We start from the raw sequence: 19244 nt of genomic DNA, 5'->3' as shown, positions 1-19244 counted from the left end.
CCCTGGGGGCTGCTCTGGACAAGCTCCAGGGAAAGGGTGTGGGGAGAGGAGACCTGGGCAGGGAGGGCGGGGCTGGGGTGGGTGATGGGGTGGGAGGACAAGGCAGGGACGGGAACTGGAACGGGACCTCAGGGTCTGGTGACGTGCCTTTTGCCCATGCTGGGCCCCTGCCCAGCCCTTCTTACAAACCCCATACCCACTCTCCTGCCCTGGCCCTGCCCCATGGAGCAGGTTTGACGCAGGCTCAGGCATGGCCACCATCCGCCACCCTACACCACTGGCACTGGGCCAGTTCCACACAGTGACCCTGCTGCGCAGCCTTACCCAGGGCTCCCTGATTGTGGGCAGCCTGGCCCCGGTCAACGGGACCTCCCAGGTGAGGCCCACCCCCGTCCTCCTGTTCCCAGCCCCTCCCCACCTCCGCCTGGCATCTCTGCCATTCCTGACTTCCCCACCCCCCAGGGCAAGTTCCAGGGCCTGGACCTGAATGAGGCGCTCTACCTGGGTGGCTACCCGGACTACAGTGCCATCCCCAAGGCAGGACTGAGCAGTGGCTTCATAGGTGAGCCCCCTCCCCACCTCCAGCCCTGGCCAAACCTCACCTGGCTGGCTGGCAGAGCCCATGGGAGCCTGGGAGAGCACTGCAGGGCATGGGCGGGGGCTGGGCAGACCTCCCAGCACCCCCTCTTTGCTCATCTTGCCTGCCTACCCCACAGGCTGTGTCCGGGAGCTGCGCATCCAGGGCGAGGAGATCATCTTCCATGACCTCAACCTTACAGCGCACGGCATCTCCCACTGCCCCACCTGTCGAGACCGGCCCTGCCAGGTAACCCCACACTGCACAGGCCACCTGGCTGCCCCTGGCCACTGCCCTGAGCCGTGGCAGGCCCCTGGGGGGCGTGGAGCAGGGCCAGAGTGTTCGTGGCCAACTTCTTGGGGCTGCTTTGCAGAACGGGGGCCAGTGCCAGGACTCGGAGAGTAGCAGCTACGTGTGCATCTGCCTGCCTGGCTTCACTGGGAGCCGCTGTGAACACTCGCAGGCCCTGCACTGCCACCCAGGTGTGTACGACCCCCTCCCGATCACGGCCACCCCTGGGTGCTTGCCTCTGCCCACTGCCGCCCCTTCATATCCACCCCACGCCCACTGCTAACTGTACTTACCATGCTTGATCACGCTTAACCAAGTACTTACCACCCCTCCTAGATCCTGGCTTCCATCCCCGCCACCCTAATACTCATGCTGCCTCCCATCTCTGCTGCCCAGGTACTTGCCCCCCATCACAGCCACCCAGCTACTCATCCTTCCCCCATCACTGCTCCCCAGGAACTCCCCCAGGCCCCTCACTGCTCCCCAGGGACCTACCACCTTCCCATCTGTTACCAAGGTGCTGACCCCATTACCTGCCACCCAGGTCCTCATCTCCCCCACTGTTATCCAGCTACAGTCTGTCAAGAACACCACAGACTGGGGCGAGCCCAGTGGCGTAGCGGTTAAGTTTACACACTCCGCTTCAGCGGCCCGGGGTTCGCAGGTTCTGATCCTGGGTGCGGACCGACGCACCGCTTATCAAGCCATGCTGTGGCGGCGTCCCACATATAAAGTAGAGGAAGATGGGCACAGATGTTAGCCCAGGGCCAATCTTCCTCAGCAAAAACAGGAGGATTGACAACAGATGTTAGCTCAGGGCTGATCTTCCTAAAAAAACACAGACTAACAGAGTCGCTTATCAATTTCCCCCGATGCTGCCCCCTGCCCGCCCTCCCCACCCTTGCTCTAATGCATTCCTGCTCCCTGGTCTCCTGAGCAGCCCTCCTGGCCCTAGCTAGCCGAGGCCCCTGGGGTGCAATAGGTGGGGCTTTGGCATCAGGACCCCACCCTCTCCAGGGCCACCTCAATGTCCTCCTTGCTGACTCATGTCTCCCAGAGGCCTGTGGGCCCGACGCCACCTGTGTGAACCGGCCCGATGGCCGAGGCTACACCTGCCGCTGCCACCTGGGCCGCTCGGGGATAAGATGTGAGGAAGGTGAGTGGAGCTGGGCCTGGGGCCCCCAGGGATCCCAGGAAGGACAGAGGAAGCTGGGCAGAGGCATCTGAGGCCATGACGGGCCCTATGGGTGATAAAATTATTCCAGAGCCAGAGGGCCTCAAAGTCACCTGGTCAAGCTTCTGCCCAGTCTGAATCCCTTATATGAGGGCCCCCAACGGGGACCCCCACCTTACAAGAGATCCTTCTAGCCCGCTCTGCAGTGCCAGGGGCTCTTGTGCTGCTGCAGCTGTTGCCCAGCTGATCCTGACCCTCTGGGACTGGGGAGTGGGGTGGGCAGGGGTCCTGGAGGAGGGCTGAGTGGTTGGACCCCTCCTGGGACTCCGGTGTCCCCCCTGCCCCTGGCTGAGCCATGGCTGCTGCAGGTGTGACAGTGACCACCCCCTCCATGTCGGGCACTGGCTCCTACCTGGCGCTTCCCGCCCTCACCAACACACACCACGAGCTACGCCTGGATGTCGAGTTCAAGCCACTGGCGCCCGACGGAGTCCTGGTGTTCAGTGGGGGGAAGAGCGGGCCTGTGGAGGACTTTGTGTCCCTGGCGATGGTTGGCAGCCACCTGGAGTTCCGCTACGAGTTGGGGTCAGGTGAGCACCAGACACCAAATGGAGATGGGCTCTCAGTGCCAAGCTCTGTGCCCCCCTTGGCTCTCCATGCCCTGAGGAGGCTCGGAGGAATAAATTCAGAAGTCAGACCAGCTGAAGTCCCCTGTTCCTTCCCGTTCCTTCTCTCTGTGTGTGACTTCAGGCAAGTCCCAAGACCTCCTCGGGTTCCTCCGGGAACACCAGGAGGCTGGAGGAAGTTCCCTATCTGCTCAAGACTCTGAATGGGGTGGGTCAGGGCAGGGGCCCGTCCTCGTGTCAACCCTGCCTGGCGTCCTCCCCAGGGCTGGCCGTTCTGCGGAGCACCGAGCCGCTGGCCCTGGGCCGCTGGCACCGCGTGTCTGCGGAGCGCCTCAACAAGGACGGCAGCCTGCGGGTGAACGGCGGCCGCCCCGTGCTGCGCTCCTCGCCGGGCAAGAGCCAAGGCCTCAACCTCAACACCCTCCTCTACCTCGGGGGCGTGGAGCCGGTCGTGCAGCTGCCCCCGGCCACCAACATCAGCGCTCACTTCCGCGGCTGCGTGGGCGAGGTGAGCGGCAGTTTCCAGGGGACAAGGGCGGAGGGGAGCAGTGCAAACGGGGCCCTCCGCCTGCAGCTTGCCCAAGGCCCTTGGGACTAGACACTTCACCTCTGAGCCTCAGTTTCCTCCTCTGTGAAATGGAGACAATTCCACCTACTTTGAAGGGTCGTACTGGGAATGACTGTGCTGTGGATGTTCCTGGTACGCAGTGGCACTCAGCTTATGTTCCTCCCTCCCCTCCCCTAGAATCCCATGTCACTGCTCAAGTTCCAGCTTGGGTTCCCAGCTACCCTCTACTGCATTCTCTCTGCTGGTACAGCTATGCCCTTGTCCCCTGCGTCCCTTGAGTCCCTCGGTGTCCCTGTGCCCACAGGTGTCAGTGAATGGAAAGCGGCTGGACCTCACCTACAGCTTCCTGGGCAGCCGGGGCATCGGGCAGTGCTACGACAGCTCCCCATGCGAGCGCCAGCCTTGCCAGCACGGCGCCACTTGCCTGCCTGCCGGAGAGTACGAGTTCCAGTGCCTGTGTCCAGATGGCTTCAAGGGTGCGTGAGCCCCCCCAGGCCCTGGGAGGGGGCGCAGGGTGGTCAGCGGCCACTCCAGCCCATGCCCACTCGCTCTGCCCTGGCCCACAGGAGACCTCTGTGAGCACGAGGAGAACCCCTGCCAGCTCCAGGAGCCCTGTCTGCACGGGGGCACCTGCCAGGGCACCCGCTGCCTCTGTCCCCCTGGCTTCTCTGGCCCACGCTGCCAACAAGGTAACTGCCGTGGCTTCTCTCCGCCTCCCTCTTGGAGCCCTGGACACAGTCCCCACGGGTGTCTGTGCCCGCTGACTGGACGCTGCCTTTCCCCATAGGTTCTGGACATGGCACAGCGGAGTCTGATTGGCATCTTGAAGGCAGCGGGGGCAGCGGTACGTACTTGCTGGGGCCAGCCAGGGAAGCCCAGTGGGCTTATCTGCTCCCTGGCTTCAGGTCTCCCAACCCCCTCTTCCAAACCCCACACCGTCAATTCTGGCCTCTTAGCAAAACAGGCCCAGTGAGAGGCTCACTGGACACAGATCGACACAGCCACACAGAGGTGGGTCCTGCTCTGTACTTAACGGGCTGGGTGACCTTGGGCAGGCCCTCGAACCACTCTGACCTCAGTTTCCTCCTCTGTATTCATACGTTCCGTCAACAAACATCTATTGTGTGCCCATCCTTGCCCTAGGAGCAGTAGATATAAGATGAATAAGGCAGGACCCTCATTCTCAAGGATTGCACAATCTGTTTACAAGCAATGATAATTTATAAAAAATTGTTTACTGAACAATTACAGGTGCTGTGCTAACTGCTTTATAGATACATATCTTCTTCTTTATCACTAATATAATAGGATAAGTAGTTGGAAAGATAGTAGGTAAGAGCAGGGACTCTGGCACCAGCCTCCCTGGGTTCAAATCCTAGCCCTGCCACTTAATAGCTGTGTGACTTTGGATGAGTCACTTAACCTCTTTGTGCCTGTTTCCTCCTGTATAAAATGGAGAGAAGTAACATCCTTCCACAAGGCTTTGGATAGAATTTTGTGTGAGAGTAAAATTATTTAATGTATTTAAAATGCTTAGAACTATGTCTGGTCCAGAGTGGGTACAGAATGTTAGCTTTTGTTAATGTTATATCTAAGGCATAGGATTGTTATAAGGATCAAGTTAAATGAAATGATGTTTGTAGCTGAACATGAAGCTCCCTGCACAGTGACTGGCACGTAGCAAGTACTTGGTAAACGTTAGCTATTATCCTCATCATTTGGTGGCAGGTGGCAAAGTGTCCCCTTCCCTTGTAGCTGTCAGGCCCACAGGGGCCAGCGCTGGCCTGGGGGATGGGTCTGAGCAGGGCTGGGGATGTTGGAGCCACACACAGTATGGACATTGGAGCTGAAAGGTCCAGGTTGCCGTCCAGGCTTCCCCCTTCCTGGGCAAGTCACTCAGCCCCTGAGCCTGTCTTCTCACCTGTAAGATGGAGGAGACACGAAGGTTCTGACCCTTTCACGTGCCAGGAACCTAGTGACCAACTGTCCTGGTTTGCTCAGGACGGAGGGGCTTCTTGGACTATGGGACTTTCAGAGCTAAAACCAGGACAGGACTGGGCAAATGGGGATGGCCGGTCACCCTACCTGGACCCTAGTGACTGCATAAAATAAAACACGTAGGATTTCAAAGGAAACCAATTATAGTGAAATGACGTTATGAAAATATTGAAAATTTTCTGATTTGCAACATATGTGCTTCTTTATTAACATACAAAATAACGAGATCTAGTGATGGGCCTAATAGCTACCACGATCTCAATACGCTTAGACGACGTTTTGAAATATTTGCCACCACTGTCACGCTATAAGGACATCTTCTGTGAGTGACAAAGTCACGGGTCCTGCTACTCCGCCTTTGGTTCGTTGTCTACATGCATAATTGAAGGAACTGCTCAATTGCAGTGAGAAGTGAGCAAAAATAGGGCTGTAGTATTTTCCCCTCCAGGTTCACAGGCCCCTGAATTCTGTCCACAGTGCCTGGGGTCCCCAGGGACTGCGGGCTCTGAGTCCCCGTTGTGGTACGTGTTGGGCGGGGGGGGGTCAGGGAGCCGATTCGGGATGGACACTTCTCGCAGGTGAGCAGGTGTCTCACCATCGCCCCATCCTCCCGCAGATGCCCCTGGGCAGTACGGAGCCTATTTCCACGATGACGGCTTCCTAGCTCTCCCCGGCCGCGTCTTCTCCAGGAGGTGAGATGGGTGTTGGGAGAGCCCGTGGGCCCAGGGAGGGGAATAGGCATCTGGGACTTCTGCCCCCTCACTCTCTCCCCCACCACAGCCTTCCCGAAGTGCCCGAGACCATCGAGCTAGAGGTTCGGACCAGCACAGCCAGTGGCCTCCTGCTCTGGCAGGGTGTGGTGAGTATGGGCGTCCGGCCCGGGGTCTCAGGGTTCCCAGCCTCCTGGTGGCCAGGGCAGTGGGAGAGAGGAAGGTGGAGACCACAGCCATTGGGGACCTCGGCTCTCCAGGCTGGGGACCCCAGAGACCCTGTGCTTCCCTGGCAGGAGGTGGGAGAGGCCGGCCGAGGCAAGGACTTCCTCAGTCTCGGGCTTCAGGACGGGCACCTTGTCTTCAGGTGGGTCCTGGCACCTGACCCTTCCCTGGCCCCCCTCACGCCCTCAGTGGCTTCCCCTCTGGTCAGCCCCATGGCTCCTCCCACAAGAAGCTGCAGCTTCCAGTGGCCCAGCCACACACACCCACCAGCACCATCCCACACCCTCCAGTCCTGCCCCCCTCACTCCTTCTCGGGCCTGTGTGACTGCAGCTACCAGCTAGGCAGCGGGGAGGCCCGCCTTGTCTCCGAGGACCCCATCAATGATGGCGAGTGGCATCGAGTGATGGCGCTGCGGTAAGAGAGCCGGGCCCTAGGGCGAGGGGCCCAGAGTTCCGGAGTGGGACAGGATGCTCCCCACCAGAACTTGAAGCCAAGGTCGAGGGGGAGCCCACCAGCCGGAGCACAGACTGCCAGGGCAGGACGAACTCCATCGGGGGGGGGTGGCCAAGTACCCTAGGGGAGGGGTGAAACCTGGGTGGGGAGCTAGGAAGCTGAGTTTCTGGGGCCAGATCTCATCCAGCGAGGGAAGGAAAGAACTCAGGGAGCGGTGGGCAGACGTCTCTGTCTGGAGTCTGGGGCAAAGGGAGGGGACTCTTACTGGGTTGGGGAGGGTGGGGCATTGGTGGTGAGGGGCCTGACCCAGTTTCCCCGCAGGGAGGGCCGGAGAGGTTCCCTCCAGGTGGACGGAGAGGAGCTGGTCAGTGGCCAGTCCCCAGGCCCTAACGTGGCGGTCAACACCAAGGGCAGCATCTACATCGGTAAGTCCTGGGCTCAGGCCTCCCTGCAGGCCTGGGGCCCCCTCCTCGGGGCCAGGGAGGGAATGGGGCTCCTGCAGAGTGGGAGCACACGGCCTGCCTCACCTCCTGGGCCCCGGAGCTGACAGGCCTATCCTCTCCCCTCCCCACAGGCGGAGCCCCCAACGTGGCCGCGCTGACCGGGGGCAGGTTCTCCTCAGGCATCACGGGCTGTATCAAGAATCTGGTGCTGCACTCAGCCCAGCCTGGCGCCCCGCCCCCACAGCCCCTGGACCTGCAGCACCGTGCCCAGGCGGGGGCCAACACGCGGCCCTGCCCCTCGTAGGCAACCGCCTGCCCCACACGGACTCCCGGGCAGCGCCCCAGCCCCACAACGTCGAGTATATTATTATTAATATTATTATTATGAATATTTTGTAAGAAACTGAGGCGATGCCACGCTTTGCTGCTACTGCCCTGGGCTGGACTGGAGGGTGGGCACGCCACCCCCCACATACACACACACCTGGGCAAAGCCACAGGCTGGCGGGCAGGGCAGGTTGGATGGGAGCAGGTGCCTCACAGAGCCACCAGGACCCACCAGAGGGTCAGGCACGGTGGCCGAGTGGGCTCAGAACTGCCTGCATCAGTCGAGCCCCCCGAGGTGGAGCTGAGTTGCCCACTTCTGCAGCCGTGGGCAGCCCTCCTTCCTCGGCTTATAGCCTGGTGCCTCACCAGCTCCCTGGAGCAGGGACCATGGCAGTGGCCTTCGCCACCCCCTCTGGGTTGGGAAAGCTCTTTAGTGCCAACTGTGGAGTAAAAGGCAGCTCACCCCTGGGCAGGCAGCCCCCACCCTGTCCCAGCCCCCTCCACCTCCGCCTAGCCGGCCAGGCCACCTGCCCCTGGCAGCCACCCCCTCCCACCAAGCCCTCCTGGCCTGCATTGCCCCCCCCCCAACACCTAGCCCAGGGCCTCTGCCCTCAGGGGCTGCAAGGGAAACCACCCCAACTCTGACCAGGAGCTGCCACAGGCAGAGCCCAGCACTGAGAGGGCCTCCCCGCCCACACCAGGCCACATCCCCCCACTGATCTGGAAGTGAAGGCCCAGGGGACATGGGGGGAGGAGGGCATTGGTGGTCGGAAAGAGTTAGTGCCTTGGGTGGGGGAAGCCAGACTCACGACTGGGAGGGACAGGAAGGGGACACGACAGCCCTGCCCTGCCTGTGGGAGCCTGAGGGCCCACCTAGGGGCAAGCACCCTCCCCACCAGCAGCCCCCAGGTGTGGGGTCAGGACGCCTGGCCTCTGTGTCCTAGAAGGGACCCTCCTGTGGTCTTTGTCTTGATCTTTCTTAATAAACGGTGCTATCCCCGCCAGGGCTGTCTCCCGTGTCCTTGAGGAGGGCTTGACTGGTGGAACCTGAGGGGGTGGGCTGGGGTGGGCAGAGCAGGGCAGGCGAGGTCTGGGAGTGCAGCAGGGCAGCTTCAGGTGAGCGAGGCCCCTGCTCCCTGCCCTGGGCACGGAGGCCCTGCCGTTCATTGACCCAGCAGAGCACCAGCCACCACGAGCTGCAGGGCTGGTTACCCCCCGTGGCCTTCCCCACAACCATGTGAGGCCAGAATCATCCCATTTTCCAGAAGAAAAGACTGAGTCTCGGGGGGGCTAAGTGACCTGCCTAAGGTCAAGCAGCCCTCCAGGGGGTCAGGGCAGAACCCAGGGTCCATCTGACCCCAGAGCCCACTCGCCTTCCTCCGACGCCCGCAGCCTCTCTAGGGGTGGCCTGCCTGGCCCTGGGAGGCTGGCCCGCTCAGCCGCAGCCCCCCCAGGGCCCACCTGGCCAGGACACGTGTAACAGATGGTGCAGCTGGGACAGGGGCCGTGGGCACTAGCCCGCCAGGCTGGTCGGCTCGGGGAGCAACAGCACCAGGCGAGGCCCATGAAGAGGCCGGCGGAGGCCAGGAGCAGCGAGGAGGCCAGTGCCACGCCCCGCAACCGGGGACCTGTGGAGGGAGAGACGGAGTCCGCTCAGGCCTCAGCCTGGCCCGCTGCCCCGTCCCCATCACCTGCACGGGGGCAAGTGTGATCTCTGTGGGAGGAGTGGAAGCAGGTGGTAACCAAGAGCCGTCTACCTCCCGGAGCTGCATCCTGTTGCGCGGGGTCCCGGCCCGCCGGGGGGCTCCTCTCAGCTGCGGTCCAGAGGGGACCTGCAGACCCAAGAGCTGCGGAGAGCGTCGGGGGCTCGGAGGCTTCTGTACGCACGGCCTGGCTGGGCACCAGAGAGGGGCCTGCAGTGGGAAATAACAGAGCTGACACACTGAGAACCGCCCCCGGTGGCCGTGATTACGTCTCATTTCCTCCTCCCAGAACCTCTCTGAGTTTGTTACTGTTGGTGTTTCCATCTGAGCAATATGGGAAGTGAGGCACAGAGGTGAAGTCACCTGCCCAGGTCACAGAGCCAGAAGTGAGAGGGGAGGACTTGAACTCGTGCAGTCCAGCTTCGGGGCCTGGGGTTTGGGCCTGGAGTGACTTCTCAAGAAGGCGGGTGTGCAGGTATCCAGCATTTTCTGTGCACACCGTGCCCACTGCTGAGCCCTTTACCTAGAGTATTTCACTTAAAGTTTACAACAACTCTAAAAGGTTAGGTTTATCACCCCCATTTTACAGATAAACTGAGGCCTAGAGAGGGTCATTCCTCCACTCATTCGACTAGTATTTCTCGAGCGTCTGCTATACTCCAGGCATATGCCCTGGGGACTGGGGGACACAACAGTGAACAACACAGACAAAAATGTCTTCCTGGAACTGGCACGTTAGTGTGAAGAGACACAAAGCACAAATTACATCGTGTGACAAATGGAGACAGGTGCTATGGAGAAAAATTAAGGGAAAAGGGACAGGGCATGTTGGCTAGGGGCAATGTTGCTATTTTTTTTAATTGTGGTAAACTATACAAAACAAAATTTAAGATTTTAACCATTCTTAAGTGTACAGTTCAGTGCTTGAGTACATTCATATTGTTGCTCAACCATCACCCACCGTCCATTTGCAGAACTGTTTTCATTTTGCAAAACAAACTCCACATCCATGAAACATTGACTCCCTGTTCTCCCTCCCCCAGGCCCCTGGCAACCACCATCCTACTTTCTGTCTCTATGAATCCGAGTACGTGCCTCATACAGGTGGAAGCATACAGTATTTATCCTTTTGTGTCCAGCTTATTTTTATTTATTTATTTATATTGAGGTCACATTGGTTTATAACATTATATAAATTTCAGTGTACATCATTATATTTTGATTTCTGTGTAGATTACATCATGTTCACTACCCAAAGACTAATTACCATCCATCGCCACACACATGTGCCCAGTCATCCCTTTCACCCTCCTCCCTCCCCCCGCCCCTCAGGTAAGAACGAATCTAATCTCAGTATCTATGTGTGTGTTTGTTGTTGTTTTCATCTTCTTTTTATAAGTGAGATCATACAGTATTTGACTTTTTCAACCTCTGACTTATTTCGCTTAGCCTAAGGTCCATCCATGTTGTTGCAAATGGCAAGATTTCATCTTTTTATTTTTTATTTTTCCTGAGGAAGATTCACCCTGAGCTAACATCCATGCCAATCTTCCTCTATTTTGTACGTGGGTCACCGCCACGGCATGGCCGCCAATGAGTGGTGTAGGTCCACACCCAGGAACCGAACCTGGGCTGCTCAAGCAGAGTGCACTGAACTTAACCACTATGCCACTGGGCCGGCCCCCAAGATTTCATCTTTTTTTATGGCTGAGTAGTATTCCATTGTGTATATATACCACATCTTTACCCACTTGTCCATTGATGGGCACTTAGGTTGTTTCCCAGTCCTGGCTATTGTGAATAATGCTGCAATGACCATAGGGGTGCATATATCTTTACTCATTCATGTTTTCATGTTCTTTGGATAAATACCTAGCAGTGGAATAGCTGGATCGTATTGTAGTTGTATTCTTAATTTTTTGAGGAATCTCCATACTGTTTTCCATAGTGGCTGCACCAGTTTGCATGCCCACCAGCAGTGTATGAGAGTTCCCTTTTCTCCACATCCCCTTCAACACTTATTTCTTGTTTTGTTAATTATTGCCATTCTGACGGGTGTGAGGTGGTATCTCATTGTGGTTTTGATTTGCATTTCCCTGATGATTAGTGATGTTGAGCATCATTTCATGCGCCTGTTGGCCATCTGTATGTCTTCTTTGGAAAAGTGTTCAGATCTTTTACCCATTTTTAATTGGGTTGTTTGTTTTTTTGTTGTTGAAATGTATGAGTTTTTTATATATTTTGTATATTAACCCCTTATCAGACATACAGTTTGCAAGTATCTTCTCCCAATTATTAAGTTGTCTTTTTGTTTTGTGTCCAGTTTATTTCATTTAGCATGATCTCAAGGTTCATCCATGCCTGTTGTAGCAAGTATCAGAATTTCCTTCCTTTTTAGGGCTGAATAATATTCCATTGTGTGGCCACATCACATTTTGTTTATCTGTTCATCTGTCAGTGGACACAGGATTGCTCTTTTTAATAAAGGGGCAGGAAGGAGCTCACTGAGAGAGTGACAGTTAAGCAGAGACCGGTAGGAATGAGCATGTAAATGTCTGGGGAAAAGCCTTTCAGGCAGACGAAAGAGGCAGTGAAGAGACCAGAGGCAGGACAAGACGGGAGCGTGGGAGGAGCTGCTGGGGGCCAGTGTGGAGGAACGGAGGGAGTAAGCAGGCACGTGGGAGGGGCAGGGCCAGAGAAGGGACGGGGCCAGGGAGGCGTGGGCCAGGGCCCATGGGCCTGGGAGGCTTTGCTCTTGCTGAGTGAGATGAGGAAGGTGGAGGGTTCTGAGCACAAGAGTGACATGATCTGACTTGTTGTTTTAAAAGGCTGCTCTGATAGAACCACCATATGAGCCAGCAGTTCCACTGCTGGTTATCTATCTGAAGGAAATGAAAACGCTAACTTGAAAAGATATCTGCACCCCCACGCATGTTCATTGCAGCATTATTTACAAGACCCAAGACGTGGAAACAACCTAAGTGTCCATCGATGGATGAATGAATAAAGAAAATGTGGTATATATACACAATGGAATATTATTCAACCATAAAAAAGAAAGAAGTCCTGCCATTTGCAACAACATAGATGGACCACCTTGAGGGCATTACACTAAGTGAAATAAGTCAGACAGAGAAAGACAAATACTGTATGATCTCACTTATATGTGGAATCTAAAAAAAAAAAAAAAAACTCATAGATACAAGAACAAACTGGTGGTTGCCAGAGGCTGGGGATTGGGGGTGGGCAAAATGGGTGAAGGGGGCCACAAGGTACAAACTTCCAGTTATAAAATAAATAAGTCCTGGGGATGTCAGGTACAGCATGGTGACTACAGTTGCTAAGAGAGTAGATCTTAAGAGTTCTTATCACAAGAAAAAAAAATTGTAACTATGTGTGGTGATGGATGTTAACTAGACTTATTGTGGTGATCATTTGGCAATATATACAAACACCAAATCATGTTGTACACCTGAAACTAATATGTTATATATCAATTACATCTCAATAAAAAAATTTTTTTAAGGCTCCTCTGACAGGGGAACTTATCTCCCCCTCCTTAAGTGCAGGCTCCTCACAGGGGCCTCCTTCCAGAGAGGACGGCAGGGAAAGAGGAGGCAGAAACAGTAACCATCAACTATGTAGGTAGCATGCACCTCTGATACGTGATGAGCAGGACACTTTACCTCTGTGTCTTCCTCCTAATAACCCATCACTCCAGTCTTCTCATGAGAAGAACATCAGACAAATTCTGATGATGTTAATGGCTTGGTTACGGGCTGAGAGGGAAAAAGGAGTGAAGGGTGAGTTTGGGTGAGAAGGGGAAACCGGTGAGGAGCAGGATCGGGTGGTTGTGGATCAGGAGTTCAGTTCGGGGCAAGTTAAGTCTGAGATGCCGCCTTCACATCCACGTGGAGATGGCGCGTAGGGAGGTGGTTATGTAACCGGAGTTCCAAGACGAGTCCAGCTGGCAACACGATATAAAGGAGACCACCGAGGGAATGCACGTGGGTGGAGAAGGAGAGGCTATAGGACCTGGGCCTCATGGCACAAACACAGAGTGTCAGGGAGATGACGAGGAACCTGCAAATGAGACTGAGGAGTGGCTCAGGAAGTAAGTGTCGGATTTCACTCCTCACCCAGGTGCTTTTTTGCAGTAAACAACCTGTTCAACAGTCCATGGTAGCCCTGCCACTATCCCACTCCTGTTTGGGGGATGGGGCATCTCCAGATTCCCAGGAAGGATATTCCCAGGTGACCTATTCTGGTCCCCCCTATCCACAGAGGCCATTCCTGGTTATGTCACTCAATGACTCCATGACCTTGGGCAAGTTGTTTCTCCTCCCTACGCCTCCATTTCCTCATCTGTAAAATGTGGGAGTCAGACTAGATCAATGGTTTTCAAAGTAAGTCTTGTGGGTCAAACACAGGTCCCTCAGTGGGACATCAGTTGGCCAAAGCCCGGGACCCCCCACGTCCAGGAAACAGAGCATCTCTCCTTCTGATGTCTCAGGCCTCTGTGCAAGTTTCGGCTTAGGAAAAGCTTCCACCACTAAAATGTCATTGGGAAGCAGCTGGACTAGATCATCTCTAGCATCGTTCCAGCTCCGACTTGCTCTGAGCCTCAGGTCGTCTGGTCCAAACGGATTCCCCCCCATCAGTGCTTCCCCTTGTTCTCTCCAGCCGCACCCCTGCCTCCGGCCCCCACTGAGGCCTGGCCCCAGGAGAGGGGAGTCAGTCCCCATTTCCCTCCCAGCTGCTCTGCAGGGCCCAGGCCGCGCCCGTCACTGACCTCTGCACTCGGCTGGTGGCCAGGAAGCCTGATCACTTCCGTCGCCACAGTTGTCCATGCCCCAGGGATCACACACCAGGCTCTGGGGGATGCACCTCCTGTTCCCACAGCGGAAGTAGGCACCGCAGGATCCTGGGGCCGAGAGGGAAGGCATGTGATGAGGACCTGGGCCAACCCATGACGCAGCAGGGTGCGGGGCCCTATAGCCAGGGAATGCGGGATGTGTGGGCAGGAGAGGGCTGTTGCCCCGTACATCCAGATGGGAGTGTGGATGAACGTGTCATGGGAGACAGGTGTGTGATCATGAGGATGATGATGATGATGATGATGAAGATGATGATGGCTAACATTTATTGAGTCCTATGCCATTCCAAGCGTAGCCCTAAACACCTCATTCACATCCCAGCTCATTAAGTTCTCACAATAACCCCGTGGGTGAATACTGTAATTAACCCCATTTTAGAGAGAAGACTAGGCATAGGCAGGTTAGGTCACCTGACCAAGGCCACCCAGCTTGTATCTCAGTAGCAGAGTAGGAATTCAGTCCCACGCTCATAAACACTGTAGCACACAGTGGGTGTGAGTGTGTGTCTGCACGTGTGAGTGCACACAGCCTACGGTATCCCAGTGAGCCTGAACACTCCAAGCAAATCTCGCTCGTGGCTCTGCACTCGCCATCAGCTCCGCTGAGCATTCTCTTCCCCAAGTGACTGCATGGCTCAACGCCTTCGGGTGTCCACTCAAATGTTACCTTATCCACAGGCCTTTCCTAATCTGCACATGAGAACGCCACCCCGCCCCCAGTACCCCACCCTGCTTATCCTGATTTGGGATCCTCTGCAGCACTTACCACCTCTGCAGCATATGGATCTACTTGATTACTTGTTTCTCGTCTGTCTCCCCCAGAATGTCAGCTTTAGCAGGGCAGGGACTTCTCTTTTGTTCATTGCTCTATCCCTAGAGCCTAGAACAGCACCTGGCACATTAATATTTGCTAAATGAATGAATAAGCACCCAGGCGAAAGAATCATAGACTCGGTGCACGGAGTGTGGCAGATGGGTTGGCTTACCCAACATTGCATTCTGTGCAGAAAACCTGGTTCAGGTGGGACTGATCAACCTCCCCCAGAGGGGGTCTTGGGAATCAGAGCATTCCATTTCCTGGCCAGGACTAATCAGATCTGGCCCCGGGGCTTTTGCTAGAACCATAAGAAAAGACGCTTGCTCTCTATCTCATTGAGGTTAGATAGAGCTGTAGGGGTGATTGTGGACTTGGAGCTGCAGGGTCCCTTTGCTGCCACGTAGAAAGAGGAGCTGCCTGAGATGGAAGCCAAACAGACCCACACGATGCAAAGATAGAAGAAAACAAAGAGACAGAGCCCAGGTGAAATTACTTGAACTCCTGGATCTGGCTATACCTGAACCAACACCTTAATATCCCAGTTATAGGAGCCTCCTGAAATTCTTCTTGGCTTAAACCAACTTGAGTTGGGTTTCTCTTGTTTGCAAATGAAAGTGAACACTCTAATATCTAGAAGATGTGTGGGTGTAAGAGTGAACGTCTGTGAGAGAGAAAACAGTAGCGTGGTAATGTATGGGGAGCCACATGTGAGTGGAAATGTGTGGCATGGGCCAGGCAGGGTATGCTTGCAGGTGTCAGCAATTGAGACTGTGCGTGCGGCCTGAGGAGGTGAAATGAACTTTTCCTCGTTCTGATGAAAAGCTGATCCAAGGAAGCCAGAGTTGTGTTAGGGCTTCACCACTGCCACCTTCTTTTCAGAGCCCAGTCCTGCTAACCATGGAGCAGCTGCAACATTCCTGGCCTCCCTGGCTGACAGCTGCACCTCGCGAGAGGACAAGGCCACCGGGAGGGAGAGAGGCACGAGGGAGGCAGGGGTTGATTTGCAATCAGCCTGTGAGAGCTGTTTGCAAAACAACATACGTAATAGGAACCTTGGCATGCTACGGCCTACAGGATCCAGGAACGGGGACCCAGACACCAGCGGTCACGGCCCCAAGGATTTAGAGCGCAAATTTCATATGGTTCATCACAGAGCCAGAGGCTCTGATGGGGAAGATAGAGTCTAAAATCCAAAATTCAGACCATGCACAATCCCAGGGAGGAAAAGCGATGGGACAGGACTAAAGAGACACACGAGACGGCATGGGGGCACTCTCCGACCACCTCGGTGTTGAAGGTCTGTCCGGGGCCTGGCGTGTCAAGGTCTAGTTCTTGGTGAACCTGTGTGGGCTCTCAGAGACCCCCACGTTCTTGTCTCAAAGTGCTCACAACCCCATGTTTAATTCTCCAGACTGGATATTTTGCCAGAGATGGTGATAAAGCTTCTCTGTGGCTTTGGAATCTTCTGAACTTGAGCAGCTCATCTGCTCGCCATCACTGGACACAGCCTCTGCTGTGACATGGGTGAGTTGTGCCTCGAGTCCTGGGGGACCCTGCTGGGGCTAAAGCCTTGAACTCAATGTGAGCATGAGGACACGCTCCAGCAGTCAGGCCCAGCCCCTCTGCTTGCGTGCAGGGGGCCTGGGGCCCTTCACTTAACCCCCCGAGCCTGCGTCCCATCTATCAGTCTGATGACAAGGACACAGGCACAGCAGAGCCACTGTGAGGAACAGATGAGGTGTGGCCGGCAGAGGGCAGAAGGCAATGCTGAACGAGTGATTATTATCAGTATCAGCTCCCCTTCACCGCTGCAGTGGATTTCTGTCACCATCACAGAGTCCTAACGCCGGCCGCCTGCAAACACCTGAAGGGCTAACCGGGACAGAGGAGCCAGTGTGTGAATGTGAGTGTGAAGAGTTGTGTCTAAGTGTGCAAAGTGGTCCTGTGTGTGGATGAGGTATGTGTTAGGTGAACTGTGTCTGCGCAGTGTGTGCAGTATGTGGGTTGTGTATTGCAGTGTGCGTGTGCAAGGTGTGGAGTTGGGTGTATGTGTGTACGAGGTGTGAGTTGTGTACATGCACAGTGCGTGTGAGTGGGCGGGAGTTGTGTGGGGATGTGAGTTGTGTGTGAATGTATGTGCGTCAGGGACTGGTAGGGCGTCTGGTATACGCATCCAGGGAAGCCCTTTGGGTCTGGAACGTCCCTTACTGCCACCCCCTAACCCTGCCACCAGTCCCCACCTCCTCGCCTCCCTTAGGGCCCAGCGCCTCCACCTTTTAGGGCTCCCACCGCGCCCTTGGTGGCCCCAGGCCCGCGTCCTGGCCAACAGCCCCGACCCACCCAGCCGGAAAGAGGTGACTTCGCCCACGAAGTCCACGCGGGGCTGGCGGCCTCTGGTGACCAGGCGCAGGCCCAGGAAGTCCCCCGAGGACGCCACCGGGGCGGGGATGGTCAGGCCGCAGAGCGGGGCCCCCAGGGGCCGGGGCGCCCCCGGCGGGCCCTCGTAGAACTGCAGGTAGGAGCCGGGGGCGCAGCGGTCGGCGGGCGCCGGGGAGGAGGCGTTGGGCGCGGGGGGCGCCGGGGGCGCCGGGGGCGCCGGGGACGCCGGGGTCAGGCTGTAGACCAGGAAGAAGCGGAACTGGAAGCGGATCCTGTCGCCGGGGGCCGCCGCCCGCACCCAGAGCCCGCAGTCGGTGTCCGGGGCCACGAAGTAGAACCTGCGCGACGCGGGGTGCGAACGCAACAGCAGCCCGGCCCCCTGCCACGTCTGCCCGCAGCGCTCCACCAGGTCGGCTGCAGCGAGAAGCAGGAGCCTGAAGCGCGCATGCGGCCTGGGTCCACGCCTGGCTCTGCCCCGCGCCCCGCTCGCTGTGTGACCCCAAGTCAGTCACTCACCCTCTCTGAGCCTCAGTTTCCTCATCGGTAAAATGGGATTGGTTAAGCAATCAGAATTTTTGTGAGGATTAAATAATTTAATTCAAGTCCTCCATCTCTTAGTCAAAAACTCTAGGGTATGTTTCAGAATTCCCCAGATTTTAGAAAGATAATATGAGGGATGTAATCCATGATCACGTTTTCTAGAGCCATTGTACCAACAGTTACCCTAAGCAGGAGAATTAAAGACAATAAGCGGCCTCTTGTCAGTTCAGGCCAGGTGTTTCCAGTAAATAAAGCACAAGTTTTGGTTTTCAGAGCTTTTTGCATTTGGGAGTGGAAACTAAAGGACTGTGGACGTGTCCCGGGTCAGCGCTTAGGAGGGTGCCTGGCATTTGGTGAGGGCTACAGAAGTGTTAGCCGTTATTATCACCTTATTCAAGGCTGGGGAGACACAGTGGGCGCCTGCCCACCCAACAGCCATTGCCTGCTTCTCCTCGCTAAAAGAACCCGATTTCCTTCTGCTCTGGGGAGCTACATGCCACTGGAGGGGGCCAGGTTTAGAGAGCGAGTGACTGAGCTCCTTCTAGTGCCAGGCGCTTTCTCAGTGTCTTGCGTGGTTTATCTCATCTTATACGCACAATAATAAAGTCTCTTAAGGGACAAGAGCCTGTTATTACTCCCATCTTACCGCTGAAGAAACTGAGACTGAGACAGCTGGAACAATGGCCTCAAGGGAGAAATGTAGGAGGACGCAGAGTGAGTGTCTGACCCCAAAGCCCACAGTGTTTTCCGTGGCCAGACCTGAGGGCTGTCCCCCGCACCCCCAACCCGCTGCTCCTGGGTGACTTGGAGCTCCAGCCTTCCAGAGGGGGTGGGGATGGACTTAGGGGTGCCAGGGAAGAGCAGGCCCAGGGTTTCCCAGCCTCCCCTAACTCAAGGGGTCCCCACCCATCGGGGTGAGTGCTGATTGGGGAAACAGTCTCTAAGGGTGATGGGGCCCCAGCCAAGGCCCCTCATGCTCACCTGTCTCCACAGCAGACACGGTCAGGGCGGCCGCCCCCAGCAGGAGCAACCTCTGAGGCAGCTGCGGGAGACAGGCCTCCATCCAGGCCCCACTGTGCCCCACAAGGAGGCAGACCCACAGAAGCCTCAGTGTAGGGTCCTTGGGGAGACCGGGCTGTGGGGGCCTGGCCAGGCGGCCAGACACAAGGAGCCAGGGGAGGCAAGTCCGCCAGCTCCTCTGGTCTCTTCACAGTGATCTCTGTGCTGCCCTCCCAGATCCTCTTCAGACCAGGACTGTGTCTAGAGTTGTCATGGAGATTTGGGGCCGGGGCTGGAGCCTGGGGAGAGAAGGCGGGGAGGATGTCTGCTCACCCCCTGCCAGACAGGAACCAGGAAACTCAGATCCGGTTCAGCCACAGGGCCTCTGGGAGGGGGACCCACAGCCCCAGAGAGCTGCTGCCTTCCCGGATAAGTCGGTACCTTAGGGACTGAGCTTAGGGGAGGCCCAGGACACCAAAGGGATCTCTTTGAGGGCCTAGAGAGGCAGCAAGTGGTGAAGGAGCACTGGACCAGGAG

The 19244-nt window shown here is 56.4% G+C and overlaps 2 protein-coding genes across 12 annotated transcripts in view; one reads left to right on the top strand and one right to left on the bottom strand.

Moving 5' to 3' along the window:
* The window catches only part of HSPG2 (heparan sulfate proteoglycan 2), a 101480-nt gene extending 93083 nt beyond the window's left edge, over positions 1-8397 (top strand). For 8 of the 11 annotated variants that reach the window (XM_058553157.1, XM_058553164.1, XM_058553163.1 and 5 more), the window contains 17 exons: positions 232-376; positions 463-562; positions 717-826; positions 951-1059; positions 1205-1264; positions 1926-2024; positions 2411-2632; positions 2932-3176; positions 3541-3712; positions 3803-3925; positions 4024-4080; positions 5851-5926; positions 6015-6093; positions 6241-6311; positions 6501-6584; positions 6945-7048; positions 7198-8397. In XM_058553157.1, the coding sequence (XP_058409140.1) occupies positions 232-376; positions 463-562; positions 717-826; positions 951-1059; positions 1205-1264; positions 1926-2024; positions 2411-2632; positions 2932-3176; positions 3541-3712; positions 3803-3925; positions 4024-4080; positions 5851-5926; positions 6015-6093; positions 6241-6311; positions 6501-6584; positions 6945-7048; positions 7198-7370 (2029 nt within the window). In that variant the 3' untranslated portion in view covers positions 7371-8397. The remainder of the gene's footprint in view (positions 1-231; positions 377-462; positions 563-716; positions 827-950; positions 1060-1204; positions 1265-1925; positions 2025-2410; positions 2633-2931; positions 3177-3540; positions 3713-3802; positions 3926-4023; positions 4081-5850; positions 5927-6014; positions 6094-6240; positions 6312-6500; positions 6585-6944; positions 7049-7197) is intronic. The other 3 variants (XM_058553167.1, XM_058553165.1, XM_058553160.1) reach the window with 1 other exon arrangement.
* LDLRAD2 (low density lipoprotein receptor class A domain containing 2) lies at positions 8388-18911 on the bottom strand. Its single transcript, XM_058553168.1, has 5 exons — positions 18690-18911; positions 17130-17582; positions 13889-14020; positions 9151-9306; positions 8388-9021 (listed from the first exon to the last, which is right to left on the bottom strand). Exons 1-5 carry the CDS (start codon positions 18769-18771, stop codon positions 8723-8725), a joined length of 1122 nt encoding a protein of 373 aa, XP_058409151.1. The 5' UTR covers positions 18772-18911; the 3' UTR covers positions 8388-8722.
* Positions 18912-19244: the final 333 nt, after the last annotated feature.

This window comes from Diceros bicornis, chromosome 13 (genome assembly GCF_020826845.1).
Source record: "Diceros bicornis minor isolate mBicDic1 chromosome 13, mDicBic1.mat.cur, whole genome shotgun sequence".
Lineage (NCBI taxonomy): Eukaryota > Metazoa > Chordata > Mammalia > Perissodactyla > Rhinocerotidae > Diceros > Diceros bicornis.
This window is presented reverse-complemented; position numbering and strand designations above follow the sequence as displayed.

Bases quoted from the DNA above. Each gene is read 5' to 3' on its own strand.
- LDLRAD2 (XM_058553168.1), bottom strand. From the start codon at position 18,771: ATGGAGGCCTGTCTCCCGCAGCTGCCTCAGAGGTTGCTCCTGCTGGGG. The intron at 17,583-18,689 runs GTGAGCATGAGG...TTCTCGCTGCAG, and splicing joins CGTGTCTGCTGTGGAGACAG to CCGACCTGGTGGAGCGCTGC. The intron at 9,307-13,888 runs GTCAGTGACGGG...TTCCCACTGCAG, and splicing joins GCCACCAGCCGAGTGCAGAG to GCCCCTCTCTGGTGCCCAGC.